Source organism: Plecotus auritus (assembly GCF_963455305.1).
Source record: "Plecotus auritus genome assembly, chromosome: 8".
Classification (NCBI taxonomy): domain Eukaryota; kingdom Metazoa; phylum Chordata; class Mammalia; order Chiroptera; family Vespertilionidae; genus Plecotus; species Plecotus auritus.
The window spans coordinates 95,921,810-95,944,254 of NC_137782.1; the positions used below are offsets into that span (position 1 = coordinate 95,921,810).

At 46.8% G+C, this 22,445-nt stretch overlaps 1 protein-coding gene across 1 annotated transcript in view; it reads left to right on the forward strand.

Annotated features, from left to right (window-relative positions):
- The window catches only part of CDH26 (cadherin 26), a gene marked incomplete at its 5' end in the record, with an annotated part of 44,302 nt that overhangs the window by 17,658 nt on the left and 4,199 nt on the right, over window positions 1-22,445 (forward strand). Inside the window, 10 exons of the mRNA XM_080684863.1 lie at window positions 646-812; window positions 997-1,125; window positions 2,753-2,938; window positions 4,002-4,273; window positions 6,077-6,219; window positions 6,934-7,173; window positions 8,243-8,467; window positions 9,033-9,163; window positions 12,307-12,384; window positions 21,197-21,271. Of these exons, the coding sequence (XP_080540989.1) occupies window positions 646-812; window positions 997-1,125; window positions 2,753-2,938; window positions 4,002-4,273; window positions 6,077-6,219; window positions 6,934-7,173; window positions 8,243-8,467; window positions 9,033-9,163; window positions 12,307-12,384; window positions 21,197-21,271 (1,646 nt within the window). The remainder of the gene's footprint in view (window positions 1-645; window positions 813-996; window positions 1,126-2,752; window positions 2,939-4,001; window positions 4,274-6,076; window positions 6,220-6,933; window positions 7,174-8,242; window positions 8,468-9,032; window positions 9,164-12,306; window positions 12,385-21,196; window positions 21,272-22,445) is intronic.

Consider the following 22,445-nt stretch of genomic DNA (forward strand, 5'->3'; position numbering starts at 1 on the left):
TCCATTTCTTCTTCCCCTTGCTTGTTCCTTTCTTTGTCTATTTCCATTAGTATGTTTCTCATTTTTCTTCTCGATTTTAACCTCCTCATTCTGTTTTAAGAATGTCTGTGTCACCTAGCTGGCATGGCTCAGTGGTTGACCATCGATCTATGAACCAGGAGGTCAGGGTTTGATTCTTGGTCAGGGCACATGCCCGGGTTATGGGCTCGATCCCTAGTGTGGGGCATACAGGAGGCAGCTGATCAATGATTTTCTCTCATCTTTGATGTTTCTTTCTCTCTATTCCTCTCTGGAATCAATTAAAAAATATTTTTAAAAAAGAATGTCTATGTCTGCCATGAATATTTTAAATATGTCTTCTGGTTTATCATTTCCTTTTTAATTTTGTCTGTAGTTTTTGTTAGCCATGCAGTTAAAAGCCTATCTATCAATTCTGCCCTTTAAGTCTTCTGCATTTGCAATCATGGTCATATGATGATATGAATATCCCTTTTTGTTTTGTCTGCTCCACCTACAGTTTGATTTTATATGCAAATATTTCAGCTACTCTGGTGTATGCCCCAATGCCGGTCAGCAAAGTGTCACCTTCCTATGGGTCCAATAGGCTGCCTTTGGCCAATAGTAACAATTTAAAAATTCTTCCAGGTCAGCCTATTCTTCAGATGTTAACAGTTGATTTGGATGAAGAAAACACTCCAAATTCTCAAGTCCTTTACTTCCTCATTTCACAAACGCCGTTACTGAAGGAAAGTGGCTTCGAGATCAACCGTGAGAGTGGAGAAATCCGACTCTTGGGATGCTTAGATTATGAGGTTATGTGGATTTTATTTCAAAACAACGAAATGGTTATGTCTCTGACCCTGGGCACAGGATTGATGTGGCGCTGAGAAACCCTCTGGCTGTTTTGTTACTGAAATTCTAAAATGGAATGTTCCTTTATTGATGTCTGTGCCCTTTCCCGCATCAGAGCTTGACTTCCCTTTCCTCCCCATATAGACTGCTCCTCGGTTTACACTACTAATCAGAGCGAGGGACTGCGGGGAACCGCCGCTGTCAGCTACGGCCACGGTTCATGTCAGCGTGCAGGACGACAACAACCACAGGCCCACGTTCACCCAGGAGAACGTAAGACCCGGCTGCCCCCGGCCCCAGTCCCGTCATGATGGCCTAAGTCCTAGGATCAGTCCCTGAGGGAGTCCTCGTATAGCCCTGCATCCTGTAGTTCTTCAAAGTAACGGAAACTAGAGTCAAGAAGTGACCACGTGGTTAGAGACTCGTTTGATTTAGTCCAACGAGCTGGCATGCTTTGCTACTTTGTGCCAGAAACTGTGCTCAGAACTTTTTCGTGCATAATTTCATTCTTAATTGCTGGAACTACCCATGATTTCTGTTCCACACATGCAGACACCGAGGCCTCCAGGGAGGTTAGAGACACCACACTCACTGTACCCCAGGGTTTCTCAAGGTCCACACTATTGACATTTGGGGGTGGGAAGTTTTCATTGGGGGGGAGGAGGCTGCCCAGTGTATTGTAGGATGTTTAGCAGCAACCCTACCCTCTACTCACTGGATGCCAGCAGTCCCCCCAAGTCATGGTAACCAAAAATGTCTGCAGATATTGTCACATGGCCCCTGAAGGGGAGAGCTGCCCCTGGTGAGAAGTCTAAACCTGGGCTTTCCCCACATGTTCAGGGCTGTAGAAGGGAAGACGAGCAGGTGTGCTAAGCCTGGCCTCAGTCACCTGGCTTATCATTGGTGCTCCAGGTAGAATATCACATGCTACAGCTACACAGTCCTCAGGCTGTACATGTGGACCCTGCTCCAGGCCCCAGTGGAAATGCCACACCACTGCGGACTACTGCAGGACTTCCGGGAGGGAAGTGAGAACTGCCCAGGATTGTTTTCCTTTCGTCCCCATTTTTTACTTTTCCATATGAATTTATAAAGGAAAATATCCATTGTATCTCTACTTTCTTCTGGCCTCTCCCCCAGCCCCCACTTGTATCCCCCAAGGAACCTCCCCCGCAATCATTTGTTCCATGGGGGTGGGGTTTTTGTTCATCTTGCTCATGGCACGTAAAACAGAATCTGGTACAGAAAAAAATGCTACAAATAACTTTTTAAAACACGCCACTTAAAAAATTTTAAAAATTGTATGAACTAGAGCTGACATGTTTTTAATGAAAGCACCTCACCAAATAGTACAGAAAAACTGAAAAGTCATATTGATCACGCATGAGCCTTGTTTCCAAGCTCTTCTCTGGCTTGGTGCAAGCTGTGCTTTCAAAAGCAAGGGTGAAGAACCAAGCCCTGCCTTGGGATGGGCTTGCCTGCGCAGTGTCTTGTCCCTGGAAGTGTTAAATAGCTATCTACACCAAAGGTCTGCATTAGAAAGGACCTATGCAACCAAGGAGTTCTGTTTTAGGAGAGCCAGGATTTGGGGGCAGCATAAACTGGGATGTGTTGTCATTTTTAAAATTCTTGGACAAGTGATGCATGTGCTGGGCTGAAGAGCCTGCACTTGCAAAGCCCCTCCGCTGCATCGGAAAGAGGCCCAGGCCCAGGGAGGAGGGTGAGCTGCTTGTTATCCACGCTCTTCACTGCGTCAGGCAGTTTCAAATCCCTTAAGGTTAAATTCAACAGCAAGAGAAACATCCAGGCTGTAGTGTGGGGCTGACATGTCCTTTCCTCTTTCCTTTTCAATTGCGTTTCTTCACTTCCGTGACACGGAAATGGTGGCTGCCTCTCTCAGTACAAGATTCAGGTTCCCGAAGGCCGAGTCAGCCCGGACGTGCTGCGTCTCCCAGTCCAAGACCATGACTCGCCATTCACTTCAGCTTGGAGAGCAAAGTTCAACATATACAATGGCAACGAAGAGGGACATTTTGACATTTCGACTGACCCTGAGACCAACGAAGGGATACTAAATGTAATCAAGGTAAAGCAGCACAGAGCACGCACAGGCCGGTGGCCGAAGATGCTGATGTGGGAGCTAGTCTCTGGACCTTGCAGTGTCTGGAGCACTCGAGGCCCCAGCGAGGGGCCCAGCTGGCCCAGGACTTCTGAAGTGGGCCCTTGGCCCTTTGCCTTCCTGGCTCCTCCCACCAAATTAATATCAATATAAAAAATAAGTTATTTTTGATAAGACTTTAAGTACTTTGACATTTAATATTTTTAAACAAAATTTAATAGACTTACATAGGCCTTAAATGTTTTCTTTCTGATAAAAATATCTGAAACATTTTCTCTGATCCTGAGTTCATCCGTTTCCTTCTGAGTCTAAACAAATAAGGACATTTCCATAAGCCCCCAAGAGCATCGAAGGCGCTGCCACTCGGCCTGCTGCTGTGCCTAACAGAGCTGGCCCTGCAGTGACGTGTCATTGTCTCTACTGACAAGAACACCAGAGCCCAGAGAGGTTGGGCTGTTCTTGGGAAGTCACACAGCTGGAGGAGGGTTCTGCCTGGGGCAGTCTGACTCCCAGGCCTTTAGTCTGAATTGCTTTCAGCTGGACCCCAGCGTGACCAGCGCCACTGGTGCAGGGCAGGTGAGCTGACAGGGGGTCAGGCTGGGTGGGATTGGGGCTGTCAGTGTGACAGGCACCCAGGTGAGACACCACATGCCAGGCTGAATTACCTACTGACCCCAGCTTCTCAGTCCTTTAGGTCACTGGCCACCTTGCACCCTGAATAACTAAGGTCGTTAATATTTGTATTTCCTCCAGGCCCTCCTACTGGTTTCGCACCAGGGCTGTCACATTAATGTTTCATCAGGCTACAGTTTTTGTTGCATTTTTCATTACCCCCTGAAGGATGGTGGCTCTTTCCAACCAGCATGGGGCAGGGGAGGAACTGCATAAGTGATTTGACAGTGAGCTGAGGATTGTCTGTCTTGATCATTATCAAAGACAAGGTAAATAGTAAGTGGAGTGCAGAGCCAGAGGGGCCCCTGGCTAAGCGAGGAGCAGCAGGTGCTAATGAGACCCTCTCTCCGGGCTGCAGGCTTTGGATTACGAAACTCATCCCTCCTGCAGCCTGTTCATTGCCGTGGAAAACGAGGAGCTGCTCATCCCCTGTGAGGGCGGTGAGCTGCGGAAGCCCAGGAGGAAGACTGCAGCCAGCGCCACGGTGCTCATTCAGGTGACAGATGCCAACGACCCGCCAGTCTTCCACCCCAGGAGCTTCGTTGTCAGTGAGGTCGAAGGCGCCAGGCCCGGGACTCGCTTGGGAAGGTTTAATGCTACAGACCCAGAGGGAAGTGGCAGCCAGATAAGGTGAGACGAGGAAGGAGAAAGATGGCTGTTGAAGCAGAACAGCCACGCAGCTGGGAACAGTCCTGTCAGAAAACCAGTTTCTCTGATGCGGTGCTGGGGTGACTCTGTCTGTAATGAAAATTCCAGAAGCCCCCAGGTCTCTGGCCCAGGATCCATGCCTTCTTCCTTCCACAGCATTCTCTGACCCACTAGGGGACTCACTTGCTCATTCCCTTTGCACCTAGAATATACTCTTTGTTGTTGTTGTTGGTCCTCACCTAAGCATATTTTTCCATTGATTTAGAGAGTGGGAGGGGAGAGACAGGGGGCATTGGGAAGGAGGGAGGGAGGGAAACATCGATGTGAGACACAATTGACTGGTTGCCTCCTGCACTTGCCCTGACGGGGGCCTGGGACGAACCTGCAACCCAGGTACATGCCCTTGACCAGGACTCAAAACTAGTGCACAGGCAGACGCTCTACCACTGAGCCATGTGGGCCAGGGCTAGAATATACTCTCGTATATTCCTTTTCTTATCTTAGAATACTTGCTCCTGTGTTCCTGTCTCCCTCTTTACCAAAGGGTGTGAATTGGCCGGCCTCTGGCTTCTGGACAACAGAGTGTGGTTTTTTTTTTTTTTGAAAACTCTGGTAAGATGTATATGACATAACGTTTACCATTTCAACTGTTTTCCAGTGCAGTTCAGTGGCATTGAGCACATTCACAGTGTTGTATGACCATAACCACATCCATCCCAGAATTCCTCTCATCTTGTAAAACTGGAATGCTGCCCCCATTAAAAATAACCCCCATTCTTCCCCCTCCCCAGACCCTGGCCCCACCACTCCACTCTGCTTCCATGAATCTGAGGACTCTAGGCCCCCCACCGAGCTTGCCCTTTTGGGATTGGCTTATGTGATGGCGCCTGATGCCCTCGAGGTCCGCCCATGATGCAGCAACTTTTTCTTTTTTTTTTTTTTTTTTTTTTTTTTTTTTTTTTTTAAATATATTTTATTGATATTTTACAGAGAGGAAGGGAGAGGGATAGAGAGCTAGAAACATCAATGAGAGAGAAACATCGATCAGCTGCCTCCTGCACACCTCCCACTGGGGATGTGCCTACAACCAAGGTACATGCCCTTGACCGGAATCGAACCCGGGACCCTTCAGTCCGCAGGCCGACGCTCTATCCACTGAGCCAAACCGGTTTCGGCAGCAACTTTTTCTTTTGAAGGTTGAACAAGACAGAGTGGGAAAAAGCAGGCTTACAGTTGTGAGTACACAAAACAGAGTTTATTCTTGCATGATTATTACTTATTAATTATTGTTTCACTTTCCTTATGAGCAACGGTAGACCTGTTTTGCCTCACCCTGTCCTCCACTGCAGGGAAAAATGTTTCACTTATCCACTCACCTGGTGGCTGATGGACACTTAGGCTGCTTCCACATTTTGTGAATAATTGACAACTACATAAGTGACATAAGCCAGTCACAAAAAGACAAGTACTGTGTGATTCCTCACCACAGTCCACATCAGAGACAGAAAATCATAAAGAGAAAAGGCAGATGGTGGCTGCAGGGCTGGGGTGGGAGGACGCGGAGGTCCTGCTCAGTAGGCAGAGAGTTCTCCCTGAGGTGGACAAGTCACACTCAGCCCAACAAGGACCCCACACTCAATCCACAGTGAGTGTCAACTCAGCCCCAACGTCGCGGTCCTCGGCATCCCCACATGGCTTGTGATAGGACTGGTGTCCGTGAGAGGTATAGGAGTTGACTTCCGACGTAGCTGCAACTTTAAAGACTGCATGGTCTCCTTCTTTGAGGTACGAGCTGGTTCACGATCCTGCAAGCTGGGTCACGGTGGACGAGCGCTCAGGAGTGGTTGTAGCCAGGCAGCGGCTGGACCGAGAGTCCCCTCACGTGAACAATGGCGTGTATGTCATCATCGTGCACGCTGTTGATGAGGGTAAGTGCTCACCCAAATCAGGGGAAAGTGTGTTCTTGCTTCTGCGGGAAAACAACACGGTCAGGGTCTCTCGGCACACATGGGGAAAAGGCAAACCTTTCACTGCTGTGCACACACGCCAGTCATTATAGAGTTCTTGCAATGCACACTGGGGACCGCAGCCGGGATGAAGGAGAGCGCTCAGAGGGGAGGTTAAGCCCACAAGGAAGGGAGGTCAGACCAGCGCCCATCATCTGCTCCTGAGACCCGGGCCCCCCTGACTGGCACTGTGACATGCAGCACAGTCCCCCTGCGCCTGGCATGGCTAAGATCAGCACTCAGGACAGATCTGTCATGAACCAGGGTTGGTTTTGAGAGCATGTTTCAGCACTTCTCTCTGTGGCCCCCAAGGCTGAAGTTTTAAACCTGTCAGGACACAAAGCTGAATAAAAAGCAGCTTCCAAGTAACTTCAGGAATTGTATTTAGGGCACCTGTGAATTCAAACCCCAGTTGCGAGGATGTGCAGCTGTGTATCCTGTTTGGAATAACTGGCCAGCAGGTGCTGGTTGGAAAATAGTAAATCTGCTTTCCACCAGTCTTAGCAAGGAGAGGACACGGCTTCAGCAGCTCCGCGGGTGGCTCTTTCCCTCGGAGGCTGAGCTCTCCTTCACCAGGGGCTGTGGGCACGGAGCCAGCTCTTTAATTGATAAGCAACCCTCTGGAACCCCCCCAAGGCCACCCGCCGCAGACGGGGACCGGGACACTGATGCTCCTCCTGGCCGACATCAATGACAATGCCCCGAGTCTGCACCTGCGCTCACGGTACCTGGAGGTCTGCGAGTCCTCGGAGCCCGAGGCCCTCCTCATTGAGGCAGAGGACGGTGGTGGGGAGCCCTCCTCGGACCTGTTTACTTTTGAACTGGACACCACACAGGCACATGCAGGAGACATGTGGAAACTGGGGGAAAATCGGGGTGAGTGAACAGGCCGGGGGTAAAGGGCTGCAGTGACAGAAACCGAACTCAGAATTGGGCCCAAAGGGATTTCCTGGTTGATGTAACTGAGGGGCAGGCAGCCTGTGTCCCCACTGGGCCGTGTCCAGGTACTCCAGCCATCCTGGCGCTGCCCAGCCCTCCCTCGGCACAGCTGCTCTCTGGGTCCCTTCACTTTCGGGAAGGTTCTCCTCTGGGGGCCGAAGGGTGGCCACCAGGAGTCCTGGAGGCTCATCCCAGCACCTGAGAGCGTACTTACATCCCTGCATGGTGTGGGTCACCTGCCCTGCCCATCACTGTGGGTGGCAGTAGGGAGGAGACAGGCTTACTGGCTGGTACTGAGCCCACTAGGAGCGGGCTGGGATCTGGCCTTAGCCTCTCCTGACTCACATGGGCTGGGAGTTCAGGAAAGTGGGCTTCTCCAAAGAAGAACTGGGATGCTCTTGCCAGGAGGAGACACTGGCATCTGCCAACAGCATCCTCCTCTGGCTTTATGAATGGACCTGTGGAGTGCTGCTTGTTTTTTCAATTGCTTTCCCAGACCCAGTGTGTCTTTCCCCACAAGAGGTCTGGCCTGGCCTTGGCTCCTGGGAGCGCATCCTCAAGCCCTGGGAATGTCCTGCCCGATGAGAGGGTTTACCTGGGGGTTTGTGTCAATCAACAGAACAGTGTGTCTTAGGTGGGCCTTTGTGTCAATCAACAGAACACATGGACAGCCAACCAGGCTTATACGACCGAGGCCAATAGAGACTCAGGATGCCAGGCTTGGGGCTTCCCTGGTTGACAACGGTCCATGTGTATTGTCACTCATCAGTGTCCTGGCTCCATGTCTCTGAGCTCTGCCCTGCGTGCTTCTGCCCTTCGCTGACGGGCATGGGAGCCCTGACTTTGCAGCTGCTGTTGGAGTGAGGGTGGTGTTGGCAGCTGCCCCTCTAACTCTGCATCTGGCTAACGCTCTGTAGAGCCCTGGCACCTGGAGGCCTTTGTGAATATCTGTGCAGCAGCTGAAAAATGTGCAAGTCCCTGCATTCATGATCCCCCTCCCTTGCAGGTCGGTCGGTTGAACTTTTAATGCGGAGAAGCCTGCCTCGTGGTGATTACTCAGTGCCACTTTCCATCGGAGACAGTCAGGGACTCTACCAGAAGCAGACTGTCCACGTGAGGGTCTGTTCCTGTCCTGGCGGAGCCACGTGTGCGGCGGAGCCATTAGCTGCAGAACCAGAGCTCCTTGTGGGGGTCCTTGCTCCTCTCTGCATGGTGTTCCTGGCTCTGGCAGGTTAGCGGTCCAGGCCGTAAGCCAGGAGAATGGAGCCCTCTGGGGTGGGGAGCAGGTGATGGCAGACAGCAGTGGGATGCCTCGAGAATGACCTGGAGGCTCATCCAGTCCCAGACTCAGATCAAAGGTGGCTGACCTGGTCAGACAGGCTGTCTGTCTGGCAAAAGCAGCTTCTATTCAGTGAGCAGCAATCTACAATAAAGGAGCCACAGGGCGACCCGAGATTTGTAAATGAGGCAGCAATACACAGATGCCTATCTGGGCTCCTGGGCTTGGGAAAGGCAAATAAGGAAACTGGGTTTTCAAATAAACACCATATTTCCAGTCACATGGTATTAGTCATTAAGTCAACAAGTAGTCACTTAGCACCTGTGCCTCAGGCTGTGCAAAGCTCTGCAGTTACTAAGATGATTAAGGCACATCGGACCCTGTCATTCATGACTCTGTTCCTGACCCTGTTCCTGACCCTGTCATTCTTGACTGAGGTACAAGTTAACAGACAGGGTCCCATTGAAGCCTCTGATACAGATGAGCTTGTTTCACTCACTCCTTTGTCTCATCACAGTTGCTCTGCTTCTCCTGCTGCGATGCGATTGTGTGAATGGAGCCAAGAGGCCCAGCTGCCCCGCCCTGCACGAAGAGGGCCAGCAGACCCTGATCACGTACAACAACGAGAGCAGAGCTGTCTCAGGCCAGGTAAGGAAACCACACTTTGTGTTTCGTGACAACGACGTCGATAATAAATCTACCTATTTCCCCACGCACTGTGCCTGCCTCTCCCGCCTTTACTCTTATCTGAGTAGCAAAAGGGGAAATCTTTCCCAATGTTGTCCAACCTAACTAAATTGATTTATTGTTTTAGGTCGCTGTTTCCCAATGGGGGTGGTTTTGCCCCCCAGGGGACATTTGGAGACAGTTTTGATGGTCACACTCGGCTGGGGGTGGGGAGAGGATGCTTTTGGTACCTAGCAGGTGGATCCCAGGGATACTGCTAAACACCCTCCAGCATGGCCTTGCAACAGAGGAGTATGTGGCCCAGTGTCTGCAGTGCCGAGATTGAGAAAGCTTGTCTAGGAGAAAATGGTCTGACCAGTTAGTTTTCTCAATGGACAATGTGCTGGGCTTACTAATTAAATGAGGCCACATTGGCTTCTTGCTGTGGCCTGAAGTAAGGCAGAGCCGCTCCCCCCACCCCTTCCTCGAGGGCAGAGGCTGAGCACAGCTTGTTGGCCTTAAAGGGACAAGACCCGGGCTTTGCATCTTATTAGTTTCGCCATATTGAGCACATCACTTAACCTCATATCCTCCACTGTGAATCAGGCATAAAAATCCACCCCACGGGTTTCTTGGGGTTCAAAGAAGACGATGCCCATGGAAGCACCCACAGTCGCCTTGTCACAGGCCCTGCCATATCTCAGTTGTTCTCACAGACACCCTGGGCTGGAGTTGGCCATGAGTTGAAAGCACTGTGAACTCCCCTGTCCGTCTTCATCAAGAACTAAGGTGGCTGATCTAAAAAATAAAAGCCAAATGTCAAAAGGCAACACCTCTCGCTCACAGAGGCCGCAAGCGGCTCACCTTCTGTGGTCTTAGACCTCACCCACAGTGTTCTCCTGTGAGGAGACTGGTTGCAACATGACATGCTCTTGGGAAAAGATCCGCTGATTAATGTTGGCTTCATGGTCCAGTAAATAGGGAGACACTCTGCACAGTGACTGGTGGTTGGAGAAGCTGGTGGTCCACCAAGACTCCTTGGATTCTTCCCACTTTCTCTTCCCTACTGGCATGCAGCAAGGGAGAAGTAACAGCCTTGGGTCATGCTGCAGATGTACACTCCTGTACCTCCACACAGGCCCACTGAGCCCTTCCTGGTACAGGGATGAGAAGGCAGGAGGCATGGTCCAAACTATTCGCATAGCTGGGTCCCCCCACCCCAAAATAAGAGCAGCAGTTACTCAGTTTGTGTCATTTGAAGGAGGAAACTGTCTTGACCACCAGCAGTGCTTTGTGTAACAGATAAACCACCCTGTCCTGGGCAGTTCCACTCTGCTCTGAAGCTCAACCCTCCAGGACAACGGAAATGGCTCCGCACAGGGTCTGTGCATAGTCTCCTGCTTGGTGGGGTGGAGCTGAGGCTGTTGAGCTTGCAGGAGTTGGGGGAACTGGCCTCCACACACACTGGCTGCTGACACCGGTAAGGTGGAAGGGATAATGGTGGTGCCCCGGGTGCTGTTCCTGTTGGCCAGAGGCTCGTGGTGCTCTCCTGCAAGGAGGAAGCAGCTACAGAAGCAGAGCGTGTGCAAGGGAAGCTTGTCATCGCAGCGCTGAGGCCAGGCAGGTGGAGGGAGTCTGGTGGCCAATGGCACTGGTCAAGTATCGGCTGTTGGAGGGAGGAGCGCATGCAGGACAAGGGTTCTCTGTCCTTGTCTAGTCCCAGGACATCCTTCCCCTCGTCTCTAACTCACAGCTCAGGTATCCTCTGATTAACGTTGGCTTTATGCCCCGTTTCTGCCAAAGTACCCTATGGGCTCTGAGAACATGGGACACAACAAACCTGGGTTTAGATCACAAAACTGTGGTTTAGATACATAATCTAAGTGACCCCCGACTTTCATATATAAAGTAAGATTAATAATGTTCTCTCTGGCTTAAATTTATTGGACAATTTAACTAAATAACAAAACACACAGGTGAAATTTTTAGCGCAGACTAGGGCGTGGCAAACACGCAATCAACAGTGACTGCCAATATTAGAATTACTGACAGCGATTACTAATTATGTCTTTGTAACCGCTGGTTAAGTAAGGCCATCTCCATGAGTGCATGCTTCTCCGTTATCATCTCACTGAATGTACCTGCCTGCACCTGTGCACACTCACCTGGGGCCTTCTGTGCTCCTGGGAGGATTCGCCTCATCCAAGATGCCTACTGATGATTCCACCCACTGTTGACCACAAACAAAAGTTGGTCACATATTCCATCAGGAAAAAGGAAAAAAAAAGGATTAGGACCCCACAGCGCGATCCTGGCAAGCCTTGCCTGTGCAGGCCCTGAGATGGAGAAGAAGGAAGAGGAAGTGGAAGCAAAGGTGCAGGCCTTTGTTACCATAGAGTTCCTCCCACAGGTTTTCTGCCAACACAGGCCCGCCCACTTCCCGCCTGCTTAGGTCTCCATTGGCCTCTGCACGCGGATGAGGAAGGTCGTAAGATTGCATAGATGCTTCCCATTTCCTAGGGCAGTGGTCGGCAAACTCATTAGTTAACAGAGCCAAATATCAACAGTACAATTAAAATTTCTTTTGAGAGCCAAATTTTTTAAACTTAAACTTCTTCTAATGCCACTTCTTCAAAATAGACTCATCCAGGCCGTGGTATTTTGTGGAAGAGCCACACTCAAGGGGCCAAAGAGCCGCATGTGGCTCGTGAGCCGCAGTTTGCCGACTACTGTCCTAGGGGAAGCGGGTGGGCTCTCAGGAGAGAAATGCAGCCCCATCAACATCTGAGCCTCTCAGTGAGTAGCTGTTGGATGATGAATGAAGGAGATGGGGCACGCTGCACAGCCAGAGCCATCGTTGCAAGCCTCAGAGGACTACCGTGTTGATGATGAGGCTCTGTGGAAATGAAGGTTTCTAACATTGCTTAATGTGAAACACTGAACCAGAAACCCCACTTCCCTACAATCAGTTACAGAAGCCCCCTTCCCTAAATAACTGCACTTCATCTGCAGGGCAGCTGTTGGATGTTTTCTGGGATGGTGTATGTTCATGTTTGGGGGAGATGTTATTCCTTGCTTTGTGCTTTTATGCTTGCCATCATTCATTTCAGCCCTATATCTCACAGATTGGGTCAGAGGTCAGGAAACAGATGCCAGCCCTGCCAATCCACACAGCGGAGGAAGGCGCTGAGCTGGGTGCTAAGGTAAGCGTAGCTGCTGGGCTGCTTGGGTTTAAGCAGCGAGGTGGCTTCGCAGATGGTTTCCATGGCAGGAACTGCCTGGCCGTTCCTCCCACCCCAATGCAGTCGCGCCCCACCACAAGGCCACTCCACAGCTGTCCAGTGCCACCTTCATGACTTTTGCCACGTGCATCTGCTGCTTGTACTAGTGTATTTTTAAATATTTTTCTTTAAATGGACTGGCATCCAAATAAAGTACATTTCTTGTAGATAGGAACTGGTATGTTTCAATTGTCAATGAAAACCCAATGTTTTTTGTGGAGTGGAAAATAGATGCAATAGGAATAGCAGCCAATAATCCCAGGTGGAAATGCTGCCCGCCAAAGGGTCTCTCTCTCTGTGAAAAGGGAGGCATCCAATCTATGTTGGCCCCAAACAGAGACTTCCTCTTGACGTCACTAGGAGAATGGATGAAGAATTGAAAAGGGAATTATATTCTCACCAGAAGATCCCATGTCACTTAAAACTCTGTCTCCAAATTGGCTAACTCTCCCCTCTCTAAGTGGTAGATGGCCCTGCCCGTGGAACAGCACTTTAGTGCAGGGCTTCCATAAATGATGGGGCAGGTGCTTGCTGGTGGCGAGCAGGGCTGCCCTTCCTCATCCATGCACAGATGTCATAGGGGCTGGTGGTGGTCTTCTCTCTCCTTTCTCTTTAACCACCCGCAAGCATCCCGAGGCCAACAGCCTGCCCCTGTAGCACAGTACTTGCTCTGATTTGCTGGCCATGCCCTAATGTGCACTCTACAAGCTCAAGTCTGCAGAATTTTTACCAGGACCTGTTGGGGAGGACACCTTGTTTCTTCATTTACAGAGGAGGAAACAAGGCCTGTGGCTTCCATTTTTGATGTGTCCCTGAGTTCCCTTCATGGTGTCCTGCAAATAGTATGTGCACCTGTGGTGACAGGTTAAATAAACAGCATTCACACACCTTCCCTAAGTTACATTGTCCTTATGATTTATTGGGCAACCTAGTACCTTATGACCAGCTGCAAAGCACAAGCTATTTTGGATAACACCATTGCTAGGGTTCATTGCCTGCTTTATTTTCTTTGAAATTTTATTTCATTATTGAAGGGCCTCCATGAAAATAATAGAAACCTCAAGCAAAAACCTCACATCCCTAAATTGAAACAGTTTCATTTGTCTGTCACCTTCTAGACCTGATCCACGTGCACATTCAACTTGCGGGTACCTCTATCATCATTGTTATAAGTTAGAACCTGCACTTTCAAGTCATATTAGGTCACACACTTCCATTTTGCTATAGCCTTTTTTTTTTCTTGCATCTCTCCACCTTTCCTTTTTTACTCCTACTTTCTCTCCCCCTTGTCATAATACTCATTTTTGTTTGCATATGGAGTGTGAGCAAGGGAAGCATGCTGAAGGACACACACAGCTGCTTTGTTTCCAATGGGAGGGAAATGCATTGTCTTTTGGGTAAACGGTCATTTTCCCCCTAGGATATAAATGAAGTGCTACCACCTCCAGCACATGCATCAGACCAAGCACACTTTGTCCTGGGACTCCAGTGAGTTACAGAACTTCACTCCCTGCTGTGGTTATCTCACTAATGATTGACTGTTCCCTTATAAGCGGCCTTTCTAGAAGATTCTGTGATACTGATGGAATGAACACATAGTCAGGGAAGATCTTCTCATCTATCTAACTAGCTATTGTCATCATTGATTGTTGAGTTATTTGGTAGTCCTGATCAAATATAGCACCTTTTAGAACACCCACAAATGAATACGTTTTCTTGTGTCCACCGAAGGGTGCCAGGGATCATCTCCAAGAGTAAGAGCTCATGGCTTTGGGCCTGATCCAAGTATAGCCCAGTGACTTCAGACCTGCTGCCAAAATGAGCCCTGAGTCCCCTGGCTCCATATCCTCACATAGTCTATGTACCAATTCTAGAACTATTGCTTTTCTTTGTAAAATGATTTTTTCTGAAATAATTTTCAGACTCACAAGAACTTATAAACACAGTTCAGAGAGTTCCTGTGCAAACCCCCACCCCACCACCAGGGAAGCCTCTTATATAACCACAGTACATTACCAAACACCGATTGTTAACTTGGGTACCATACTCTTAATGCAGGTCTCAAACACAGATCTCCAACTTCACTACTGTATCTAGCTATTATTTTAACAAAAAAAAGAGTACTTTTTCTGACAAAAACTAAAAGAGGTATTCACAGTTTTTATGATGGAAAGCGTCTAAAAAAAGAATTCAAGACCTCTATTAACGCCGGTGGGCTTGATCCGGCATCTAGAAGGGTTCAGGAATCTGGACAAGAGGCTGTGCATAAATTAAATAAGAGTCCAGTGATGAAACATAATTTTGAAAGGCATTTTGGTGGGGGGCAGAGGAGCCTGGCTAAAGAAACCAAGTTCTCCTTGTCTCAAGACCCCTTGCTTTTTATTAATACAAATTGTCTTAGGCAAGGTGGAGATATACACTTCAAAGGGTAGGGTTTTGTACAGAAGCATTGTCAGAATGGGGAATTGTCTTTGGCTGTTCAGGTGTTTGGCCAGTAGGAGGCAATAACATGTAGATTAAGATGCCCTGAGCTGTCTGGCAGCAAACAATTAATTTAATGCATCCTTTTCAGATTGGGGAAATGTCTTTAGCCATTCCCAACAGGTGATAACATATGTGATTCAGCCCTTGTTGAGTCCCCAGGTTCCATCAACCTTTCGATGAAACTCTTGCAATTATGACATGCTGGAACTGGGTTCTAGCATCTCACCCTTTTTGATTTTTTAAATTTAACAAGAATGTATGTTTTAAGATTTTTAAATTCAATGGAAAGGATAGAGTTCTATCAAGTCCTTTGAAATTGCTGTCAGGCATTAAAGGAATCAGCCTGCAGTCAGTTTCTTTCTGTGCCAACAGTTCTTTGAGTCCCAATTTCAATGTCCAACAGTTCCTTATGTGTACATGTAGCAATGATATTTCAGTTCTGGATGGTGGACAAATGGTGGCAATGCAGGTCCAACCTTCTCTGGTTTGGTCCTGGGCAACCTGCAGCGACACACAGCTGCTGCCTGCTAGTATGGCAAGGTGTCGTCACCATCTTCATTTCTGGACTATTTCTCCTCTTGTCTTGGGGGCCACTGCTATTTCTGTGGCTGGAGCAGTCTGGTCAGTTTTTCTCTGGGATGTGTTGTTGCAGGAATCCACACGGGCTTGGAGGAGTTTTCTGAAAATATACAAACATATTCTCGACCAAAGGTTAATAAAGAAATCTTTTCTATAAATTAGACTTGGGATCCTTTTTATTTTTGCCCAAACAATTTTCCTTTGGCTTGTTTTGACACCATGTGTGTTTTCATGGGTGTCTTGCTATCAACATTACAAATGAAAATTAATTTTCAAAGTAAAAAATTTAAAGCAATTATGAAATTTACTTATAGGATATTTTTCCACTATCCCCCCCCCTTTTTTTTGATTTAACTATTAGGAGGCTTTTGGAAATTTTACAATGCAGTCTTGATAACTTTTACTTTTTCTTTTCTGTATAAAAATATGACTGCTCTGGATTCATTGCATGTTAAGCAGTTTTTACTATGAGATGAACCATCAGTAAAAAATTAGTTAATGCATCAGGAACAGTTTCCTGCTTAGTACAATTAAGTTTTCTTGAATATTCACTTATTTTCAATTAGCCAATTTAAATCAACCTGAAATAAGGTTTATTTTTTAACTTTACTTGTCCTAGATTATGGACAGTAAATGACATTAATTAAATTTTTGCTAATAGTCTTTGATTAACTTTATATAAATTTTGTCAGAGAGACAAAAACACAAATTATTTACTTTTCTTTTTGATGCCAAATATATATACTTTTAATTACAGTTTTCCAGACATTTGAAGGAAATCTCTTTTTATTTCCTTCCAGAATAATTTCCAGGCCACACTTAGAGAGTTTCATTTAAAAGTTTTCATCTTTCTTTTTTACACCAAACAACCTACAGGGCTGTTACTTGGATACTGAATCATGCGGCTGAATAGCTATATTACAATGACTCTCCTTACATTATGTTAACTACTATTTATTGTCAGATTTGGTACTTTAACAATAATCTTTAGTTTACCCTATTAATATTAGTGAAAGATATTTCAACATTTTAAATTTCTCCTTTTTATTAAATTTAGAATTTTAATTTTAAAGAGTATCTCCTTTGGCTTATTTGCATATACAGATGGATTATGGGAAGCCTTCAGTAACTTTCTTAGACTTTACTAGAATTTAATTGTTTATAAAAGTATTGGCTTTTCATTTAGCTTAATTTATATGAGACCTTGATTATATTTAAAAAAGCTAATTTATATAAGTAATTAAAGTAGGTATCTTTATTAGAAAAGCAAAGCAAATAAATTTAGTAAACTTGTGTCTGATTCACAAGGCACAAACACTGCCCCACCTCCAGCCAGTTTAAAATGCAGGTGGCTAGAGGCTTTTGTTATTAAAATTCCATCTTAAAATTCTGCTGTTGGATTTTAAGAAATATTTTGTTACTTTATTTTGCCCTCCTTAGAGGCCAGACCTTCATAACATTTAAAGTATATGTATATAAGTAAAATATAGTTATTAATTTTATTTGATAAAGCTTTCCATGTGATTTCAAGTATATTAGATTGGCTAAATTAAAAAATATTTCCTTTAAGAAGAGATAACAAATTCTCTGAATCACTATGGGCCCTTGGAGTTTTCCAAAAACAATCCCTCAGTGATAGCCTTGAAATTTAACTTGGAAAGACCATCAAAGGTATATATATATATATATATATATATATATATATATACACACACACACACATATATATGTATGTGTATGTATATATGTATATGTATGTATATATATGTATATATGTATATATGTATATATATGATTTAAAGATTATAGTAATTTTTATAATTATCTTAAGAGATCAATTAAATTTAAACTGGTTTTGCGTTAAAAATTTGGTTCAGATCACAGAATTAATCTTCTTTTTTAATTAGGCCAATAAGCAACATATTTTGAATTTGTAATTTTTTCAGAGAAAAATAAAAAATAAATTTCTATACTTTAGGCATTTAGTTACCGCAACTATATGATTTCTCCCAAATTAATTTGAACCTTAAACTTTTAGAGCTGGCAAGTCAAATATTTAGCATTTCTAGATTAGTATATTTTTAAGAATAAATTTCAAAAACACAAGACATAATCAATTAATAGATTCAATTCTGCTCTCTAGATTTCATACGAGGCATACTCAGATTAATATTTCAGTATTATGTCATTTCAAAATACCTAGATATTTAATAAATTTTATTATCTATGTAATTAAGCAAACTTCCAAAATTTTAAGGTTCCAAAACCATGTTTCTGGATGGTGAAACAGGCTTGGTCTATTCAAATGTAAATTACCACATTCTTCCTTAGAAGTTGCTGTGGGAAGCCTTGGCCTACTGCTTGACTTCAAAAGAGTTACATTTTTTCTTTAAGCATTCGTCACCGTGGGAAACACTATTTTTGGCTAGCGAGGGCTTAGCCGCTTGACTTTAAACCAACCATATTTTTTTTTGCTCGGGGAAGTCGAGAAGCAAACTTGTAGGTATTCAAATGCAAAATTGTCACATTCCTTCCTTAAAAATTGCTGCTGGGAAACTTTGGCCTACCTTCTTAATTAACAAAGGGCATGGCCAGTTTTACCTGGGCTACTTAGATCTTTATAATTAATACTAGAGGCCCGGTGCATGAAATTAATGCATGGAGGGGGGATTCCCTCAACTCAGCCTGCACCCTCTCCAACTGGGGACCCCTTGCGAGATGTCCGACTGCCATTTTAGGCCTGATCCCAGGGATCAGGCCTAAACCCGCAGTCAGACATCCTTCTCACAATCTGGGACCACTGGCTCCTAACTGCTTACCTGCCTGCCTGGCTGATTGCCCCTAACTGCTTCTTCCTGAAAGCCTGATCACCCCTAACTGCCCTCTCCTGCAGGCCTGATGTCACCCCCAACTTCCCTCCTTTGTTGGCCAATTTGGTTCTGATTGGTCGGTTCCTATGCCAGCATCAAAAGCTTCACCTCCTAGGCAGCCATTGGCTCCCCACAGCACCCACCTTTGGTTCTCATTGGTCAGTTCCTATGCTAGTCAGCATCAGAAGCTCCACCTCCTAGGCAGCCATTGGTTCCCCACAGCACCCACCTTTGGTTCTGATTGGTTGGTTCCTATGCCAGTCAGCATCTCCAGGTCTATCTCTGGGCCTGATCAAAGAGGCGGGGCTTAACAGCAGCCCCCGCTGAGGCTGGGAGAGAAAGAAAAGCCTGGCTGCTGGTGAAGATCAGAAAGAAAGAGGGAGAGAAAGAGAGAGGTAAGTACACTGATCAACAGCTTCCACTGAGGCTGCAGATCAGACCCTGACTCACTTTCTGGGTCTCAGCCACCTGGGCATTTCGTGCTGGGTCACCAAACTGCAGCTGGGCAACCCAGCGCTGACTTCCAGATGGTCTGCATTTGGTCGCAGGCTCCGCCGCTTCCCTAGCCCCAGGCTTAGGCTTGGGAAGCAACCTCTCCTTCCCACCCCTCCCCTCCAATCGCAAGCTCGGCCCCTCTGATGGCTAATTTTTGAACACGGATCAAACTACTCTTTATTATGGAAATACCAATCTTGTTGTTAGAACCAGTTTGTATCTTTTTTCCCCTGGGTCAAATCTGCCATCTTTCTGAGATTATAAAACTTTTCGTGGGGAGAAGGAGACTTTAAATTAGCATACTGGGGAGTGGGCATCCATATTGCAGGATTGTCACATGTCTCCCTTCCCCCACCTCTTGCTTGGTTTGGGGGAGATTTCAGCAACTGACCTGGCCATGTTTCTTTTTCCAATTAAAGGCATGCTTAATAGATAAAGACAGATTTTAAATTTTTTCCTATTTCACTTTCCAAAGTAACGACTGGCACTTAAGATGATTTTCGCCAAATTTTGCTTTTCCCAACGAGTTCTTCTATAATTTTTAAACAAAGTTTTAAGTAGTCTTTTTGGGGGAGAGCTGATGGCTCTGCCCGTCTCCAGCCACCTTTGAATCTCATCACACCAGAGGCGGATTTGGCAGCAGGGTTTTATTTCTTATTACAGATTTTCGATTCCAAATATGAATTAGGATTTTAATTTGAACAAGAAACCACATTTTTTTAAAAGTACTTTTTGATATTCCAATTTGTTTATAATTTTGCCTTTTACCAAATTCTTCCCCATTATAATCTGACTTAAACAAGAAGTATCACCCACGCACTTGTGGATATGAGGGCTTCTGAAGCTGACATGGGCTCTACGCACAGTTAATCTTACCACCATCACTGGTGCTGTTTTATCCACTCAGGTGAATACTTCATCTCCAAATTGTCCATATTTCGGGTGCCAATTAATGCCGGACGTTGGGCGCCATTTAATGCTGGTGGTCTTGATCTGGCATCTAGAAGGTTCAGGAATCTGGAGAAGGGGCTGTGTGTAAATTAAATAAGAGTCCAGAGACGAAACATAATTTTGAAAGGCATTTTGGGGGGTCAGAGGAGCCTGGCTGAAGAAACTAAGTTCTCCTTTTCTCAGGACCCCTTGCTTTTTATTAACACAAGTTGTCCTAAGGCAAGGTGGAGATATACACTTCAAAGGGTAGGGTTTAGTACAGAATCCATTGTCAGATTGGGGAATAGCCTATGGCTGTTCAGGCCCAGACCCCAGGCCCAGAACTGTGAGAAGCAGGCCTGTGTTATCAAATCCGGGCCCAGCTGGGGATGCTTCCTCCTAAACCACTGTCTCTGTCAGGCAATAACATGTAGATTAAGATGCCCTGAGCTGTCTGCAGCAAGCAATCAATTTAATGCATCCTTTTCAGGTTTGGGGAAATGCCTTTAGCCATTCCCAACAGGTGATAACATATGTGACTCAGCCCTTGTTGAGTCCCCAAGTTGCATCAAACTTTCAATGAAACCCTTGCAATTATGACATGCTGGAATTGGCTTCTGGCACTCTATAATTTCAGTATCACTTCTCAGCCTGTGTTTGAGCTAAGATAGAAATGTACTGTTCTGTTTTGCACAGATAAGATGCTACTAACACACCATTCAAGGGTTGTGCATTGAGAGGTGTGTCCCTCTGGTCCTGGTGGGACCAGTGTTCTGGGCATGGAACCTGGTCAGTAGCACAGGCCCTGAGTTCAGATGGACCCTGTGCTTGGTTTAATGCTCTACTGTCATTATCTTGAACTTGTTAATATTGGGACAATGGGTCCCACATTTTCATTTTGTAATGGGTCCTGCAAATTATGTAGCTGATCTTGGGCCCTAGTGGTGGATGTGCCTCATTCACAAATGTTGAGGCCATGCCATGACACACAAGGAGTCTTACTAAGCTTTTGTGGACTCAAAACAGGGCTTGCAAATCACATTCCCATGCTTCATCCCCATAAAGCAACTGTCAAGCTTGCCCATGGATCTTTGCTAAGACTACCTAGATGAACTTTATAACTTTTATGTATTTTGTGCAGAAAGAAAAGGCAATATGATTGTAAGAATTTATACTTATGTGCTTGCAGGGTCTCCTCCTCTCTCTTCCACCACACACAGGTGACTCGTGACCAAGCTGCCCTTGATCTTACTCCCCCTCAAGGAGAGCTCTGACCACCCTCCACCTGGATGGTGGTCCCCCATCTTCTGGCCATTGATATGGAGTTCAAGGAGGGCTCCTCAGAGGTGTTAAGGCTCTTTCCCTTTGCTTTGCAGGTTTACCTGGGTACTGGGGTGCTGAGACAATCCCTGGAAGTGAGAGCGGGAGTGATGGCAGAGATCCTGCATCAGGTAGAGGCTTCCCTGTGTCGGCTTCCCCATCCGGGCCCAGCTGGGGATGCTTCCTCCTAAACCACTGTCTCTGTCAGCTGGGGCTGTAGCCACAACAGACCAAGGCTTAAACACAGGCCTGCTTCTCACAGTTCTGGGCCTGGGGTCTGAGATCAGGGGGCCAGCATGGGAGGGTGCTGTAAGAGTCTTCCTGCTCCACAGATGGTCACTTTCTTACTGTGTCCTCACACAGCAGAGAGACACCTGTCTCTCCTTAAAGGGGCACTAATCCTATCACAAGGACCCTACCCTCATGACCTCATCTAAACATAATTGTCTCCCAAAGGCCCCACCTCCAAATACCATCTCAGGGTGGGCGGGCTTCAGCGTAGGACTTTGGGAGGCACGATTTGGTCCAGAGCAAGCACTTTCATAGGATCCTCGTTCCAGGGGCTATTTTCGCAGAACACAACCCAAGACAAGAGTGAACGTTTCTTTGTGTGGAATCATGAACCACGTGGTTGACGAGGCTTAAGGCTTGTTGGGTGATAACATTAGCTCTCTCCTGGAAGGCTCCTCAGCACAGGCCTATGTGTTCTTGAGGAGTTGGGCAGCTGGGCAAAGCCATGGGTGATTCCAGCGGAAGGAGCCCGAGTCGAACCGTGTCACTGAGGGTGAGCTCTGTGTGCTCCCCACTCAGGGATGGTGGGGAGCACACAGAAGCAGCAGATGCGACTTCTGACTCCCAGGGGCTCCATGTATTGTTGCAGGAAAGCTGGGGCTCAGCCCCTTGGAAGTGGAAGTGCCATCTGCCAAGACTGACTTAGTTGGCAAGCGCACCTCTAAGGGATTGAAAGATATTAACTCATTCAGTCTTCGCATCAGCCCGCCTGGGCTGGAGCTATCCTTTTCCTTACTATAAAAGGAGGAAACCAGAGATGGAGGAATTAGGTGACATGTCCAAGGTCACAGCCATAGAACGTGGCAGAAATGGGGTCAAATGCAGGGGGCTGGGCTCCAGGGTGTGGGCACTTGGGGAGCTTGTTCAAGAGCGTTGCTCCCAGGGCCCAACTCTCCAGACCCTGCATTTGTGGGTCTGGGTGCTCAGCGGAGTGTCTGACCTGAGGTCCTGGGACCCTGTTTTGTGTAATCCAAGGACATTTCCCATTGCTGTCAGAGTGGGCACGACTGACAG